Source organism: Mirounga angustirostris, unplaced genomic scaffold, assembly GCF_029215605.1.
Source record: "Mirounga angustirostris isolate CCGP_5_RB_7025 unplaced genomic scaffold, mMirAng1.0.hap1 SCAF_7, whole genome shotgun sequence".
In the NCBI taxonomy this organism is placed as follows: Eukaryota; Metazoa; Chordata; class Mammalia; order Carnivora; family Phocidae; genus Mirounga; species Mirounga angustirostris.
The window spans coordinates 42,076,325-42,094,160 of NW_026991715.1; the positions used below are offsets into that span (position 1 = coordinate 42,076,325).

Genomic DNA, 17,836 nt, shown 5'->3' on the forward strand with positions numbered 1-17,836 from the left:
AATAGAAGCCCTGACCTTGAAGTTGCTTACAGTCTTAAGTTACTGAAGACTCCTCGCTTGCTTCACTCTCTGCTTTCAAATGTTACAAGTTGCCCATTGCTGTGTTGAAAGTACACTTTTATCATTGCATATGTCACTAACCCATTGCAGCATCCATTTCTGTGGCTTATGTTTTTTTCTGTAACTGTCCCAGATTTATTATCTCTATCCCTAATCTCTTTCCTGAGCACCAGACTTGAGGTTTTAACTCTTTAAGAGTATCTTCTTCAGGGTGCCTGGGTGGCTCAGTTGGTTAAGCGTCTGCCTTCGGATTAGGTCATGATCTCAGGGTCCTGGGATCCAGCTCCACATCGGGCTCCCTGCCCAGCTCAGCAGGGAATCTGCTTCTCCCTCTCCCTTTCTCCCTGCTCCCTACTCATGCTCTCTCTCTCAAATAAATAAAATCTTAAAAAAAAATATTTTCTTCTTAGATTAATTACTAGTAACTAATGTCCATTATGTCCAAAATGGAAGCTATTCTTCAATACCCTCTTTCCCAGCCAGTTTTCCTTGTTGGCAGCATGGTCTTTCTAAGCCAAAATCCTTTGAATCCTATTGATTCCTCCCTCATATTGCTTTAACTTTTTCCCTTCAAAAATACTCATTTCGGTAGTTAGCTCTAGAACATTTCAAATCTGTTAGTTTCTTCTCTATTTCCCACCTTAATTTAAGTCCTTTTCAGTTTCCTTCTGCTCATTGTTAGTGGCTTTCTAACCTGTCTCCCTGGACTCTAATCTCAATTTTGTGTTAGTAATGATTCCAAAGTAAAATCTGGATTTTTTAAGACATTTATTCAAGATAAACCCTCCCAAGTCTTCCCATCTCCAGAAACTAACCATTTTCAAACTCTACACATGATGTAATCTTTCCTTCACCTCCTACTTTATTACTTGGAATCATGTATTTCTTGTCTATTAAAACTATTTCCTATTGGCTGATCAGGCCAAATTCTGTCTCTCCTCATTATCTGTTCTTGTTTCTTCTTTCTCTCTGCTCAGAATGCTTTTCCCTAATCACCACTGTTCTATTTTCTTGCTTGTTGCTGCTTAGATCCAGCTTCATACTGGAAAGCTCTTCCAAATACACATCATTTCATCTATTTCCTGCCACTGTATTTGTGAAACTGTTTTAAACACTTTGCACATTTTTGGGAATATAGGAAGTGTTCAGTAGATGTTAATTATTAAAACTAGAATATTAATTAAAATATATTAAATATTTAAACATTTAATGTGTGATTATACAAATATTAAAATGTTAAATACTTAAAATATAGTAATTATTTTTTATACAACTATGTTTGTCTTGCTGATGTGAGCATCTCAGTGGCAGAGAACATCATATCCATTCTTGTACTCCCAGTACCTTGCACCATGTGTGCCTGACACAGACACTCACTAAATGTTTTAGTGAATGAAAAGGATGATGGATAATAAAGAATTCCAGATGGTTTTGAAATTTGTGGTTGAGAGGGTGCTTGACTCTAGAAGGAGGGATATCAAAAAGAAGCTTTTCTTTTTCTTTTATTGTAAGAGCAGGTAAGGAGAAAGAAGCAGCAATGATTTATTAAAATTCTGGAAATGCGGGCGCCTGGGTGGCTCAGTTGGTTAAGCGACTGCCTTCAGCTCAGGTCATGGTCCTGGAGTCCCGGGATCGAGTCCCGCATCGGGCTCCCTGCTCAGCGAGGAGCCTGCTTCTCCCTCTGACCCTCCCCCCCTCTCATGTACTCTCTCTCATTCTCGCTCTCTCAAATAAATAAATAAATCTTTAAAAAAAAAAAAATTCTGGAAATGCTGAGTTTGAACTATTTTCATGATATTTTAGGAGGCAGCTAGAAAGTAAGGGACTGCTAACTGGGAGAAAGGAGGACTGATGATAGATTTAGACCTTCTCCTTAATCCTAGAAAACTCAACTCTTTGATTGGCAGTTCCCTTTCTCTCCTTCCCTGTGTTTCTGGATGATCTAAAGCAGACCTTAATTGTGTGCTGTCAGTGAGTTATGTGTGTGTCAACATGCTGATACCCTCAACCTTTGGGGTGAGCATCAGCCCCCAGGCCCTTCACCTCTTGTCTGATTTTTTTTGCTCAGTTGTACTTTATAAATAATATCATTTTTTATATGTGTTACAGCATGAAAAGCACTGACCTAAGATCTGGTTTGCCATAATTGTTCAAAGTATAGTAATTTAACAAATAATGTTATCAGAAACTAACTCCTAGAAATAATATACATAAAAGCATTTGTGAAGAACAGAATTTTTGCCCTAGGCTTGCATTTCAGATTTTAACAAAAAGTCCTGTTTGTTGTAGTCTGATATTTAAGCATACATATTTTATATAGTTTTACATGGCTACCACATCCACTTGAAATTACTGTATCCATAATTTCACACAAACTTTTTCACTAACAGTTGTTGAGTATTTAACAAAATCTTAACATTTTATACTGATCTTTGGAATTAGTACTTGGATGACATAAGTTATTTACCTTATCTTATTATAGTTGTTACAATCCAGTATTGAGTAACACTTGCAGAAATTCAGTGCATATTACGAGTATTAATGGAAGAGGATAAGTTAAGGAATAATCTTTTGTCTTTTAAGGTTGGCTGGGGAGTTTTTAAAGTCGAATTATTTGTTTGTTGCTGTTGGACAAGTGGGTGGAGCATGTAGAGATGTTCAGCAGACCATTCTCCAAGTTGGCCAGTACTCCAAAAGAGAAAAACTTGTTGAAATTCTACGAAACATAGGTATCTTACATTGATATATTTTTTCTCATGATTTTGATTTTTTAAAAATGACTAATTTTTAAAAATTACTCTAAAAATTGTTTGGCATGAGCTTTTATATAAGTGTGTTTTTATTGCTTTTTCTCTAAAGCTTTCTTTATAAAAGGTTTTATGATTCACTTTCCTGTGTAAATTATGTGGCAGTATAGTCCTTTCTTCATAAAGATTAAAAATAGGAAGGATTTGAGACTTAAACAGTATTTGACTAAAAACTATTTCAGTAGAAATATATATATATTTTGTTTTAAGAAGTAAAAAGGCCTACTAACATATCTTTACATCAAACTGTGTTTACTCCACCAAAAGTGAATTCTTTGTTTTTAATTCCCAGTTTTTGCTTACTAAGGCTTCCCATAATCATAGATTCAGAGAATTTTAGAACTGACGGGGACTTTAAAGATCTAGTTCTGTTTCTTCGCAATACTGATGAGAATTTCTCACTCCCCCCCCAAAAAAAAACCCACCGATTTTTATAGGAGGTCATATTTCTTTGTTTGATTGAGATAGACTTAGTTTGTGCCTGGAAGTAGAACTTTTCAATATCACCAGCTAAGTGTACTTACATGCTGTACATTCCCCCTTCCCTCCTTCATTTTAGTAATTGTTTCAATTTGAATGTCACTGTTGGGATGGGGGAATGAGAAGAGAAGGCAGGACACCATCTAATTTCCATCAATGAGGGGGGAAAAAAAGGAAGTTGATTTAGAAGGCACTTTTATTTATTTATTATTATTTTTAAAGATTTATTTATTTATTTGACAGAGAGTACAAGCAGGGGGAGAGGCAGAGGGAGAAGCAGACTCCCCACTGAGCAGGGAGCCCTATGCAGGGCTTGATCCCTGGACCCTGGGATCATGACCTGAGCCGAAGGCAGACGCCCGACTGACAGAGCCACCCTGGCACCCCTAGAAAGCACTTTTATAGGCTTGTAGTCTTCAGTTTTTGCTGACCTTATTAAAAAAAACAAAAAACAACTTTTTAAAACCAAATACTCATCTTGAGTTTGAGAAATATTAATGGTTTGCTTCATCTGATGTTTCATAATATACTGCATATATGGCCTATAAGATTAAAATAATGACTTCTATGGGCCACATACTGTTCTCATTGTTTTACATGTGTTAACTCATTGAATTCTCAAAACAACCTTCTGAGGTAGGTTTTGCTACCCACATTTTAACATTGAGGACACTGAAATACAGAGAGGTCAAGTGACTTGCCCGGTATTAATTGAAGTTCCATATGCGGAAGAGATGATCAATATGTAGTTTTGCTGAAGTTAGAGCACATTTCTAGTGTAATAACCTTAAGATATTTTTATGTGTGAATTTGTGAAATAAATATTATTTTAAGAATAATCCTAATGAGGGGCGCCTGGGTGGCTCAGTCGTTAAGCGTCTGCCTTCGGCTCGGGTCATAATCCCAGGGTCCTGGGATCGAGCCCCGCATTGGGCCTCCTTGCTTAACGGGACGCCTGCTTCTCCCTCTCCCACTCCCCCTGCTTGTGTTCCCTCTCTTGCTGTGTCTTTCTCTGTCAAATAAATAAAATCTTTAAAAAAAAAAAATCCTAATGAGAATTTTTCAGAAATGCTGTTTTGCCTTTGAGAAACCTTTGAGGTCAGTGTATGAGCACTATCGGTATACTTCTGTGTATATATATATATATATATATATTTTTTTTTTTTTTACTTCTGTATATTTTAAACTTAAATGTTTTGGTGCTCGCTTCGGCAGCACATATACTAAACTTAAATGTTTTGTACCTTGGAGTTCATTGTTCTTGTAATTTATGTATGTATGTATGAGTGTATGTATGTATATTTTTAAAAATCTGCATGGAATTCAGTATATCAAATTTTACATATTTTTGTTAATACAATCTTTTTTTCTACTCTTAAATCTGCTAGCCTATCCCCTGCACCTTTAAAATGTATAGGTTTCATTATTTTATAGTAGTATAACCAACTGCCTTTTTCATAATTTAATTTCAGTTGAACATGTATCAAAGATTTTATTGAGCTAGTTAATTAACAGGAGAACTAGTAAGATGTTACAGCCAGTTCAAAGAATTCAAAGAACACATGTATGTGGAGGCTGTTAGAAAGGCTCAAATAAATTTACACATAAATGTGAAATTGGTCAATATCCACAAAGCAATAATCAGCTGCTTCTGAGGGAAAAACTTCATTTATATTTTTATAGATAAGAATCACTTGCATTGCTATGAGTTGCAGTAGAGGTATAACAGAAAAAAAAGAGTAAAAGACGCATAACCATGAAACGTGTTCCAGACAGTAATTTTTTTTGCATATTTCAAAGTCTTTCACAGTTTTTCATGACAGCCTATATCCTCTCATGATCACAACAATCTCAGAGATTATTCTTGGTCTCAAGAAAGGTTGGTCTCATGTTTGGCTTATCTGCATAGATGCAACAAGATTGTTAATTAACAGCATAGGCCTCTTTGAGTTTGCTTCGCAAATCTAGAGCCAGACAATACTGCATAATTACTAAGATGACAAAATTAACTTCTTTCTGAAAGTTTGCATAAGAAATCTGACATTGACCTTTTAAAAGCCTCTATTATTTGCTTAGATAGGAAACTAAGTCTGGGAAACTCTCAGTCAAATTACATCTGTAATACCTAGAAATTTGAGTGAGCTCCTATCTTCTAAAGGTCCCCATGATACTTCATGTAATTGTTCCATTACGTCTGTTGGCAATATGCCTTCATGATTCTGTCTGCTTCTGAACTAGTCCTAGAAATTCTGCTTGTCCAGTGATACGGTCTAAAAGTCATTAAAGCAGTGTCAACATAGAACCTTCTACCCAAGACTATTCTTTTGAAATATTGGTAGTTTGAAGTGCCTGATACAGGTGTTTGTTTTTTTTTTTTTTTCTACAAGCTTGGAGAGTCTGTCCTTTGTTGAAGATAACAAACTGTGCTATCTAGCTTACAGCACAGCCTTTGGGAAAGCATCAAAAGAAAACAAGACTTAATGATCATGGTTAATTTGTTACTGATAATGGTTAAATATAGAAGATTTGATGAGAGGGTTCATAATAAAAATAATGCTACTAATAAGGAAGTGTGGTTGTTTCTGTGGCATGCAAAATAAAGGAAATATGTTATTTTAGAATATTTGGCATGCCAAAGAAATTTTAGGGGAAATGTTGAAATAAAATGAATTTAAGTAAAAATGACTATGTCTGAAAGATTTAACTGACTTATAACTGTAGGAATCAGTTGCCATTTTGATTTTTCTGCTTGATTAATAGATCTGAGACCTAATGAAATACCACCTCTGAGCCTTTTTTTCTTGCGGATCTCTTATCTCAGTTAATGTTAGTTTCATCTTTCCAGTTGTTCAGACACAAAGTCTTGGAGTCATCCTTCATTTCTTTCTCTAACTGCATATATCTTATCCGTCAGCAAAATAATTTTGGTTCTACCATCAAAATAATTTTGGTTTTACCATCAAAATATATTAGCTCCTCAGATAAAACAAAGATCAGATCTTGTCACTTCTTTGCTCAAAACCCAGTGGCTTCCCTTCTCAAAAGAAGTTCTTTCAGGGGCGCCTGGGTGGGTCAGTCGTTAGAGTCTGCCTTCGGCTCAGGTCATGATCTCAGGGTCCTGGGATCCAGCCCCGCATCAGGTTCCCTGCTCAGCAGGAAGCCTGCTTCTCCCTCTCCCACTCCCCCTGCTTGTGTTCCCTCTTTCTCTGTGTATCTCTCTGTCAAATAAATAAATAAAATCTTTTTTAAAAAAGAAGTTCTTTCAGTGGCCTTCAAGACACTATGTGACTTAACTGCCATTACCTCTCTGTCTTCATGTTCTACTGCTCTCATGCTCATCCTACTCCAGCCAGATTGTTCATTACTGTTCCTTACATGCACCAGGCACACTTCTGCTTCATGGCCTTTGTACTTGCCTCTTTTCTGTTTGTTTGTTTGTTTTTGTTTTTAGCACATCAGGAACACCCATAACTCAGAGTGTTTATATTTGTCCTTCCCTGTGCCTTTTACTGTGCTTTCCCAATTATCTCAGGAGTTCACTATATTGTTTTATTCTTATTTCCACTCAGATGTCATCTAATTAGAGAGGGTACATCTGAAGTAACCCTCTTGAGACTCTTTATCCTTGGGTTTTTTTTTTTTTTCCCTTTTTAGGACTTAATGCATAATATTTGTTTATTATGTGCCTCTCCACAATGAAAGCAGGGGCTTTATTTTATTGCAGTATTTCCAACACCTAGAATAGTGACTGGCGTCTCTTAGGCACTAAATATTTGTTGAATAAATGAAGCCAACTAATAGGGAGATGGGGGAGAGAGATTATGAACAGTAATACAGTTTTCTTTCCATTACTATAAATTATCCTTTTCCCTCTCTAACATAGGGAAATATGTGAAAAAAATCTCTGGCCTATGCTTGAATTTCTACCGATTAAGTACTTTTAGCTAACCAATAAGTATTTTTGACTCATAAGACTCTAGGATAAAGTTTATTAATTTTCTTGATATATGATACTTTGGGAATAAAGGGGTTTGACTTAAGAGAGAATGTTGGAACATGGAATTTGTAGAATTTGTCAACCCTGGGTTGGATGCCTTATAAATACCTAAGGCAGTCAAGGCAGAATGAATGATTGAATTATCTTGGGAAGTAAGGAACAAAGGCATTTATTTAACTAGAGAGGTAAATAAAGGTAATGAACTAAAATGAACTGCTAAGAGTTGGCAGGTAGATATCATTTATCTTGCCCTGAATCTCTACCTTGGTGTTGGCCTGGGAGGGCAGTGGGTAAGCTAATTTTTTTTTTTTCTTTTCTTTTGGTCCCTAAAGTAGAAAAATAGTCCTTGATTCTTTAACTTTGACATTCATTCATTCAGGAAATATTTGAGTTTCTATTACCTTTCAGACCTGGTCTTGGTCTTGGGAATACAGTGGTGAATGAGACTATTTCCTACTAACACCTCTCTGCCTTTTTTTCCTTTCCCTAATTTTGTAGTTGGAATATTAATCACTGTTACATTGTCTTATAGGTGATGAAAGAACTATGGTTTTTGTTGAGACTAAGAAAAAAGCAGATTTTATTGCTACTTTTCTTTGTCAAGAAAAAATATCAACAACAAGTATTCATGGGTGAGTAGATTAATATGATTTCAAAGGAGGGAGGTGACACTTGTATTTGCCATCAGTTAAGAAACATCAGTTTATATAACTAACATCACATAATCCTAGGATTTGGATTCAGAATTCTCAAGATCTAAACTGTTATTTTCATTTTAAGTTTTTTTTTTTTTTAAAGATTTTGTTTATTTATTTGACAGAGACACAGCGAGAGAGGGAACACAAGTAGGGGGAGTGGGAGAGGGAGAAGCAGGCTTCCCGCGGAGCAGGGAGCCCAATGCGGATCTCGATCCCAGGACCCTGGGATCATGACCTGAGCCGAAGGCAGACGCTTAACCGACTGAGCCACCCAGGCGCCCCTCATTTTAAGTTTTTATAACTAGGTGATGGAGTGAGATTAAAGGTCTGTCTTAGACTCCTCATCATGAGGAATGGTAACTTCTCAAGAGAGCTTGCTTAAGGTTCTCTGTTCCTTAGATCTAAGTTTTTCTTCAGAATCTAACCTTTCTCTTGCTTGACATTTTTTATTGAATTGCATAAAAATGTCATAGTAACATAACTTTATTGGCGCTTTACTAGTGGATCTAAAATATTAATCTGTGAATGTACAGAAATCTGAGATTATAATTTAAAAAAACTTTTTTGATATTCTAATCAAATAGTTATATATTATTTGTCAAGACTAGAAAGAGATTGTTAATAGGTGAGATTTGATGTTTATCATACTTAAGTTTGTGTTTTAGCTCTTTGTACTACCTGTTACCTTCCTTGTGCAAATGAGGATAACTGTTCCACCCTCAAAATATTATTCTGAGAATTAAATGAAATTATGGCTTGAAAAGAATTAGTATAATACCTGGTATGTAAGAAATAGATAGTAATATTAAATGCTGCTATTTTTACTATTATTAAAAATATATATATGTTGAACTTTAATGGTTCACTATAATAATTTTCTTAAGAGCTGTCCTAACACATGCTTGCTTTTATTTTTAGTGACCGAGAACAGAGAGAGAGAGAGCAAGCTCTTGGAGATTTTCGCTGTGGAAAGTGCCCAGTTCTTGTTGCTACTTCAGTAGCTGCCAGGGGGCTGGATATTGAAAATGTTCAACATGTTATCAATTTTGATCTTCCTTCAGCCATTGATGAATATGTTCATCGAATTGGACGTACTGGTCGTTGTGGAAATACTGGCCGAGCTATTTCCTTTTTTGATCCTGAATCAGATAACCATTTGGCACAGCCTTTAGTGAAAGTACTGTCAGATGTAAGTTTTAAATGTTTAAAACTGAATGGATAGTAGTCTTACCTTACCATTGAAAGTAGACATTAAATATATGTGTATATTCAGGATAAGTAAACTGTTCCAATATTTGAGACTTGATGCATGTTGTATATGAAATTAATGTCTTTTTTAAAGGCTCAACAGGATGTTCCTGCATGGTTGGAAGAAATTGCCTTTAGTACATATGTTCCTGGCTTCAGTGGTAGTGCAAGAGGAAATGTGTTTGCATCAGTTGATACTAGAAAGGTTAGTTGAGGGGAAAAATTCTGAACTTGCCTTCCAGGAAGTTACTCTTTGTGAATGTTGTGGTTAATAATGTGAAGTAACTATAACATTCAATAATTATCTAAACCATTTCTTTCACATCTAGGAGATTAATATTTCTTAAAATTTTATGTATATATATATTTTTGGTCTTAAAAGTGAGGAATTAACAATATTTATGCTCAAACATCCTCCTTTCCCAAATTTGCTGGCATTTAAAATTGTAATTTGGATTCTTTTGAACCTTCTATAAGAATTCTTTGTTTTTAGAATTCTGATGGTATTATTAAGACAAAATACTAGAGATAATGAGTTTTGATGTGTCATTTTATAAGCAGCACCACTTTTATTCAGAAACATTGAGCGTACTAATCATTAAATATTTTTCCTTATTTATTGAAGTATAGAGCTTTCAGTTTTTCCATTTGCCAAATACTGGTTTAAGAAAGCTTTTTCTTGAAATATTTTGTGCAATTTAGACTTCCCAGGTTGATATGGGCCTTCCCCCCCCCCCAATGGATTAAATTTAGTTAAAGTTTTTTATTATATATTTGGGGAATACATGGTGGGTGAGTCCCCTTTCTGAGTCTGGGCAGTGTAACTTTAGAGATGTAAAATTAAATGTTCTTTTCTTTCTTTCTTTTTAAAGAATTACCAGGGCAAGAGCACTTTGAACACAGCAGGGTTTTCTTCTTCACAAACTCCCAATCCAGTAGACGATGAGTCATGGGATTAAAGCTAAAACATCCTTCAAGTTTGTGGTATAGTTTTGATGCAGAGAAGAAAAAAGTTTTGATTTTTGAGTTTTTAACAGAAGTGTGAAACCTGACACTCTTGTATCTTCTGTCCTTCTGTTCTTACTCCCACCCTTAAAAAAAAAAAATTCTTACTGACTAGTTATGTGAAATGCTAAAAATTACAACATTGCAGTTACTGATACAAATGGTGTTAACTGGAAAGATTAAAGCATTCTAAATGTCTTGCTTATTTCTAGTGTATTCTTCAGGGGTTTTAGACATGTTTCATGTCTAAATGCTTAATCTTAGTGTGGTGTTTATTGATCCTTTAACAAGCAGTAGAATTTATGATAAACTTTTGTTTAGAAATTGAGTCTCATTTTTTACTTAAAAGGAGCCTTTAAAGCAATAGTATGTCACTGAAACATGGTAACATGATTTTCATGTAGCAGACAGTGAAAGACATAAGCCTTTTAAGGTGATTTTGATTTTAGATCATTAGATTTGTGATGAAAATGGTTAAAGGCAACGTGAGCTCTGTACTCAATGACATAACAAATGTTTGTTTTTATTCTATACAGACTTTCCTTGAAAATAAAGGATAAAACATGTTTCCCCCTTTGTTTTCCAAGAGCACTTTTAATTTTTCTTTGTTGGCATATCATAGTTCTCCTATATTTTTAAATTTTGAGTCTTGTAAAACCAATGAAGTGAACAAGGTCTTACATAAATAAATATACATAAATAAAATATTAGATATTTATGTATAATAGACATTAATACACAGATGTAATGGTGAAAATCATTCTTCAAACTCATACTCTGTCAACAAAACACAATGCTGTTCACTCTTGCCATAATTAATATTTTGATATTTTAAGATTAATGAGAATCCTTTTTTCATTTACCAGTATATATCTTACATTCTAGACGTACTAAGTTTAAGTAGTTCTTAATCATTAAATAAATGAACCAAAATATTAAGACAGAAACAAGTGAGATGTAAATATTAGACAAAAAATGGTCAATTATTAATGTGTAATTGTCCCCAATGTATATCTTGTTACATGAATTTGGTTAATAAATGAGGCATCACATATGAAAAGAGAAGGTCTGTTCAACAAATGTTGTTAGGACTAGATGCCTGCCGCATGCCATATTCAAAATCTGATCCACATGTATTATTAAAAATTAAAACTACAAAAAATACATTGTTAAGTATGAAACCTTTGAATTGGGGATGAGAGTTGACTTCATCTCAAAGGTCAGAAATCATGAAACAGATTCGAGCACAAAAGGATTAGTTGCTTATATAATATAAAGAGTAAACAACAGACAAGGAAAAATATTACTGTGACTACAATGGATTATCAATGTGTAGTTCTTTATATGTGGATATGTAGGAATACCAGTAGAAGAATGGACAAAGAACAGACAACTCAAGAAAGGAGAGTTCAAGTAATGAAAATATGGGAAATATTTAACTTGTATTCTGTAATGTCATTTCTGGGAAAGGTTAAATGAAGGAAAGTGTTTGGGTCGTTACTTGCAAAATACCTGTGTGTCTTAATTTCCTCCTCCACTTTGTTTTGTTTACAAAGAGAATATATAGGCCATTTGTCTCCCCCCTCTCCCAGTTCTTTAAAGAGTTTTTTGGCCTAATTGCTTTTAGAAATTTTTTTGAATTTGCATGATTTGTAAAATTACCATAATAGCATTACTGAATCAAATATAAAAAGGGAAAGAATATTGTACCTAATTCCACTATCATTACAAACCAACTGTAAATGTTCCTATGTTCACTTACTTTCTGCATTTCTAGGTATACATTTGACTGATTTCTTTAAAAAATATCAAAGTAACAGGTACAGGTATGATTAGAAAATAAAATGCCACAGAAGAGTTTGTAATAGGAAGCAGTATTCTCCTGCATCTCCCTTTCTTAATTGCTATTTCACATCCCATATTCAGCAGGCTTTCATGATTTCTGGTAGTTGGTATTGTGTGTTTTATTTTTGTCTCAACAAATTTAGATTTCTCTTGGCTTTCCCTATATAGGTAAAGATTTAACTTACGTCACTCTCACTTTCTTGGTAACTTTAACAGAGTAAGAGGTATACTTTATGAGGTAATGATAAAGGCTCCCTTTCTCTTTTTTATGGCTTTTACCCTGTATCACCTGTAAACTGTACATTTACATTTCCAGAGTTAAAACGTCCACTCTATTCTATAACCATAAAGTCTCTCTTATTTATAGGTTGATTCTAAATTGGAAATCAGTAGGTAGGTTTTACATTATATAAACACTGTTTGATGAATGGACCAATTAACACAGTCTGATTTCCTTTCTTTTACTTATTTTTCCAATTTTATGATCTGTGTTTCCAGGGAGAAATTATAAATGTCAGGGTGAAATGAAAATTGATCAAAACCATTCCACATACCAGCTTGCTTTAAACTTGCATCATACTCATTTTGAGCAATTTGTTAATTCTGTAGTGTGTATTTTTTTTTTTCCCTAGGAGAAGCAGCATGCTCTTTCCACCTTATTACCTTTCTAGGTTCAATGTTATTGTATTGATCCCAAAAGATACTGGTGTTTTTAAATTTTATGAGTGGGCTTTCAAATTCAGGCTAGTACTTGGTATTTTAGCAGACCATTCTTTTCTGGTCCTAGAAATGTTTTGTATTGTTTGTTTGATAATTTTTCCTAAGTTTTCTTCATTCTCTCTATAGCTCATATCTTTCATATATATATATTTTTTCATCTTTTTGCTTGTTATGTTCTGGTAGAATTTTTACTATTTTTTAACCCTGTGATTTTTTTTTTTTTGGCAATTATTATTTCCAAGGGCTGTCTTCATTTCTTTGTTATTCATTGTTGCTATTGAATAGTGACTTTTTTGCTTCACTTAGGAATTTAACCTAAAAATAATTTTTCTTACATTAAGCATTTATTTTTCTGCTGCTTGGCATCAGAAACCTTAAGTCTTTATCAATTTATACAGTTGTATGTCTCTTGAATGCTGGCTTTACTCATGTTCAGCAATCTGTACCTTCCCCTTGGAGCCCCTGTAGTCTGAGTGCTCTTCTGTCTAACTCTATGGCAAGGCCTGCTTTCAAGAGAAGGCACAGGTTGAGATGTGAGTAATAAAGCTTAGCTTCCTTTCCTAAAGGCTTCTGTATTTTTAATGAGCCAAAGGCTGTGGCCTAAGCCAAAGTAGGAAGCTCAAAATGTGGAATATAAAGCATCATGTGAAGGTTTGGGAATAATGGTGATGTAGTAGCAAATAAAGTTGAGGCCTGGTCCTGATTCCACTTAAGGTAGATTTACTGAGGTACTCCCATCTGTCCCTAGGTTCTTGGAGGAGAGGAGTTAGGGTTTTTCTAATTTTTTTAGCATGGATAACATCTCTATGTAGAGCAGCAGCCCTGGTCAGAAGTTTTCCCTTCCCGCCCTTCCCAGGACTTTACACTTACCCAGTTTGCACAGTTACGTCTTTATTGACCCTCTGCTTTGGGAGAACGCAGCTTTTCATTTTGTTTGGTTTGTGTGCTCTTCAAGGATTTTTAAATGTTGAAACTAGGGTACCTCTCTAGGCTTTAATTTCTGGGGGCCCTCTCTCAGTCACTCGCCAGCGTGCGGCTGCCATCTATGGCTGGCAGACGCCGCTTACGCTCAGTGTCGGCTTGATCCCCCATCGCGCCGCACGCCGAGCTGCGTGCTTAGTACCTCTTTGGTAAAAATTAGTCCAGTGTGGAACCGCATTGTGTCCCGAGGCCCTGGCAGTGAGGAACGGCGCTCTCTTACGGCGATCCGGCCAGGAGAGAGCTGAGCCTCGGCAGTCAGACGGCCCTGGGATGGCTGTGGCCACTGTGAAGCCGCCAGTGCTGGAAAGCCGCTTCTGCCTGCGTCCCGGCCCGGGAGGCTACTCCCAGGGGCGGCCCCAACCGGTGCGCCTTCCGCTCTCCTGGACCTGGCAGGGCTCACTCCGAGGCGAAGCCGAAGCCAGGAAGTGACAGGAGCGCGGGCGTGGGGCGGCGGGAGCCTTCGGGGCGGAGCGGGAGGTTGCCTGAGGGGATCCAGGGGGCTGCATGGTCGCGGAGGGGTGGGTGCCTGGGCGACGGGTGTGCCGGTCGGTAGTGGGCTGGCCCTGTGGGCTTTCCCTGGACTCTCTCATTAGTATTCCTAAACTTTTGCGATCACATACATTACAGAGCCCACTTGTACAATAGATTTCAGGGATCTTATCAGCCTCTGTCAAATCCATTCATAGACCCACGCAAAGGGTCCGGAACCACAGATGAAGACTCGTACTCTAGAGACAGATGTGGTAGTGCCATGAGGCACTCATGTGAGGCGAGCATGGGGGATGACAGGGTGGTGTGCTGGGACACTACAGACGCTGGAAACTGAAGTGAGCTAATGATTTGTCCTCAAGTTTGGGGGCTGGTGGTTCAGGTAAATCTGTTAACCCTTTCAATGATTCATTAATTGTTTTGCAGTAATTTAGGGGATGATTGGCAAATTGTCAAAGTAGAGTATTGGAATTTGCTTTTCCTGTGGGGGAATTTTCAGTGTGAGAATCCACCAAAGGATTTTTTTTTTTTTTTTTGGTCTCCATTAATTAGGGGTTTTCTGGATTTGGAGTCTAATGGGTTTGTGGGATTCCTTTTCACTATTCAGGAACAAAAACCAATTTTCTTCTTCTGAATATATGAACTTATTAATTATCCCAAAGTCTTGGATATGTCTATTTTAACTTGATTTTTGTCTTAGTTTTAGGAGGAGGGTTACCATGTGGGGGATTAAAACATTCTCGACAGAAATCCAAACACTTTATTTAAAAACTTCTATGCATAGGAGGAGAAGCTCCTATATAACAAGGTGGGCGGGGATGCTTTATAATAAATAGTTGGAGTAAACTTAACATTGGCTTTATTTGTTGACTTGTCTAACACAATCAGTGATCTGCTTTAGGGTTTGGTTGGCTTATATATAAAAAGAAGACAATAACTGGATTTTTCTTCCTGTTCATCTCCAGCCAATGAAGAAGTCACATAATGCATGCAGTTACAATATTTTTTAAGAGAGGCAGCCTTGTATAAAAACGCAGAGTATCATAGCTAAATGTTGGTGCACTTGTATTTTAATGTTCAAGTCTTAGTCTAGTATTATAGCACTAGCTGCTTTGTCAGTGTTAAATGGATAGTTGAGAAACAACTATCAGATCACATTTGCAGCTCTAGTGGTTGAGTCTCTATTATAAATACTACACGGGCATGAATGATGCTTGTTAATTGACCATTTTGGCATCTTACTGTGTACCTCATCTATTAATTTTTTCAATCATTCTTAAGATGTTCACCACTGGAGATTTATTATGATCATTCACACATGGTAATCAGCCAGGTAAATGCAGTGCAGGTTCTGACAGTTTCATCTTAATATATTTGTTCTGAATTATCTTACTATGTTACCAGTCATCTGGGTTTGTAGAAAATTTAGTTGCAGTAATTTATTTCAATTCTGTAAATAAAAGTACTGTTGATACAGTGCCACAAAGTTAATACCAGCATTTGACATAGAATGTAGTGCCAAAATAAGTATAGTTTGTCATAGTGTGGATATTAGAAATAAACTATATATATATAGTGATGCTAATCACTTATTTGAACTAAATGATAACAGAGGCTTGTAGTTTTCTTCTCTGTGTATAATGTGGTAGGAAAATGAACACTACTGTAGTGAAAACACTCAAGTTGACCGAAGTTTGAACCCCAGCTCAACTTCTCACTTGTGTGCTCTGGGACAAGTTAACTGTTTAATTTCTTTATTTGAAATAAAATTTACATATAATAAAATGCACAAATCTTAAGTGTATGGCTTAAATTTTCACCTGTGTATACTTCTAACCATCACCCAAATCAAGATAATGTAACACTTGTATCACCTTCTTGCCCCTTTCCAGTCAAATCCCTACCTGGCGGTAATTACTATTCTGATTTTTATTACCATAATTAGATTTACCTGTTCTTGAACTCTATCTAAATGGAATCATGGAGTATGCCCTCCTTTGTGTCTGGCTTTTGGCTAACATAAAATCTGTGAAATTTATCCATGTTGTGTTTTGTGTGTCAGTAGTTTATTCATTTTTTTAAATTGTGTAGTATTCTGTCATATGAATCTATTACAAGTCATTTTTCCAATTTCTTGTTGATGGGCACTTGGGTGGTTTTCAGTTTTTTATGAATAAAGCTCCTATGAATATTCTTATACAAGTCTTTTGGTGAACATAGCACTCAGTTCTCCTAGGGCTGGAGTTGCTGGGTCAAAAGGTAGGTTTAGGTTTACCTTTATTAGAAATAGCCAAAGAGTTTTTTCCAAAGTGGTTGTACCATTTAACATGGCCACCAGTGTTTTGGGAATATTTAATTTGCTCAACATCCTCACCATTACTTGGTACTTCCAGTATTATTAATTCTAGTCATTTACTGTGGTTGTAATTTATATTTACCTGGTGATTAATGATGTTGAGTGCCTTTTCATATGCCTGTTGGGCATTTTTGTCTTTCTACCCCTGTTTACATATTTACCTAGTCAAGTTATGCAAACTCTACACCTTGAGTGGGAAAAGGGAGTGAGAAAAAATGGAATCAAGAGATGGGGTGCTATCTTGCTGCTCAGTGGTGACACCAAGTGCTATGAAATTGTTCTTAAACTTTGGGTTACTGATTATATCTATGAGGGTGACACTAGCTGCTGTTAAAAACCCTAAGACTTCAGAGACTTAAGAGAGAATTCCTTTTTTTTTTTTTTTTGCCCACCATGAATGTCCAAGGAGGGAATTCCTGGTAGGTAGGTGGCCTTTCAAATAGGTGGCCTTTCAAATATTCAGGATTCTAGGCTTCTTCCATCATGTAGCTTTGTAATCTTTTGATACATGGCTTCCAAGGTCTTTATGCTTCTCTTCATCAACCCAGAGAAGGGAAGAGTTGGGCAGGGGAGGGAGGACATGGGCATATATGGAAGATTTTGATGGGTTAGGCAAGGAAATGGCATATACATCTCTTTTCATCATATTCCAGTGTTGAGAACACAGACGAATCTAACTGTAAGGGAGGCTGGGGAAAGTAGCCTTCCCCGGGAAGTTGAGAATTGGCCAGCAGTCTCTGCCAATAGTGACGAAATGGTATGTTCTTAGGAATAGTCTATGGATTTCTGTATTAAACTGAGTCAGGACAAAGACTGAACTTCTTTGTTAGCTTCAAATAGCAATGAATCTGTATAAATTGTTAAGCACGACACTTCCTATTCTCTTTGTGTAGCCTGACAATGCTGTAGGAGTTGGAGAGTGACTCTTAGAAGTACAGATAATGATAACTTAATGAGTTCATTCTGTGATGGCTAAAATGCTTTGCTGAAATCTCTTTTCCATTATAATTTTATTTATTTAATATCTGATATTTATAAAATTAATTTAGAATAAGGTAACTACTTTGTCTTTTATTAATATTTCAGGACTTTGTGATTTTAAAACTTAAAGTGTGTAAGAAGTTTTTAGTGGCTTGTTAGAAAATGACTT

General features: G+C 36.0%; 2 protein-coding genes across 4 annotated transcripts in view; both read left to right on the top strand.

Annotated features, from left to right (window-relative positions):
* The window catches only part of DDX4 (DEAD-box helicase 4), a 70,040-nt gene extending 59,370 nt beyond the window's left edge, over positions 1 to 10,670 (top strand). For all 3 annotated transcript variants that reach the window (XM_064595589.1, XM_064595591.1, XM_064595590.1), the window contains 5 exons: positions 2,644 to 2,789; positions 7,877 to 7,976; positions 8,961 to 9,231; positions 9,385 to 9,495; positions 10,172 to 10,670. In XM_064595589.1, coding sequence (XP_064451659.1) covers positions 2,644 to 2,789; positions 7,877 to 7,976; positions 8,961 to 9,231; positions 9,385 to 9,495; positions 10,172 to 10,249 — 706 coding nt within the window. In that variant the 3' untranslated portion in view covers positions 10,250 to 10,670. The remainder of the gene's footprint in view (positions 1 to 2,643; positions 2,790 to 7,876; positions 7,977 to 8,960; positions 9,232 to 9,384; positions 9,496 to 10,171) is intronic.
* Positions 10,671 to 14,111: 3,441 nt separating this feature from the next.
* The window catches only part of IL31RA (interleukin 31 receptor A), an 85,686-nt gene continuing 81,961 nt past the window's right edge, over positions 14,112 to 17,836 (top strand). Inside the window, exon 1 of the mRNA XM_064596937.1 lies at positions 14,112 to 14,204. Within this exon, the coding sequence (XP_064453007.1) occupies positions 14,112 to 14,204 (93 nt within the window). The remainder of the gene's footprint in view (positions 14,205 to 17,836) is intronic.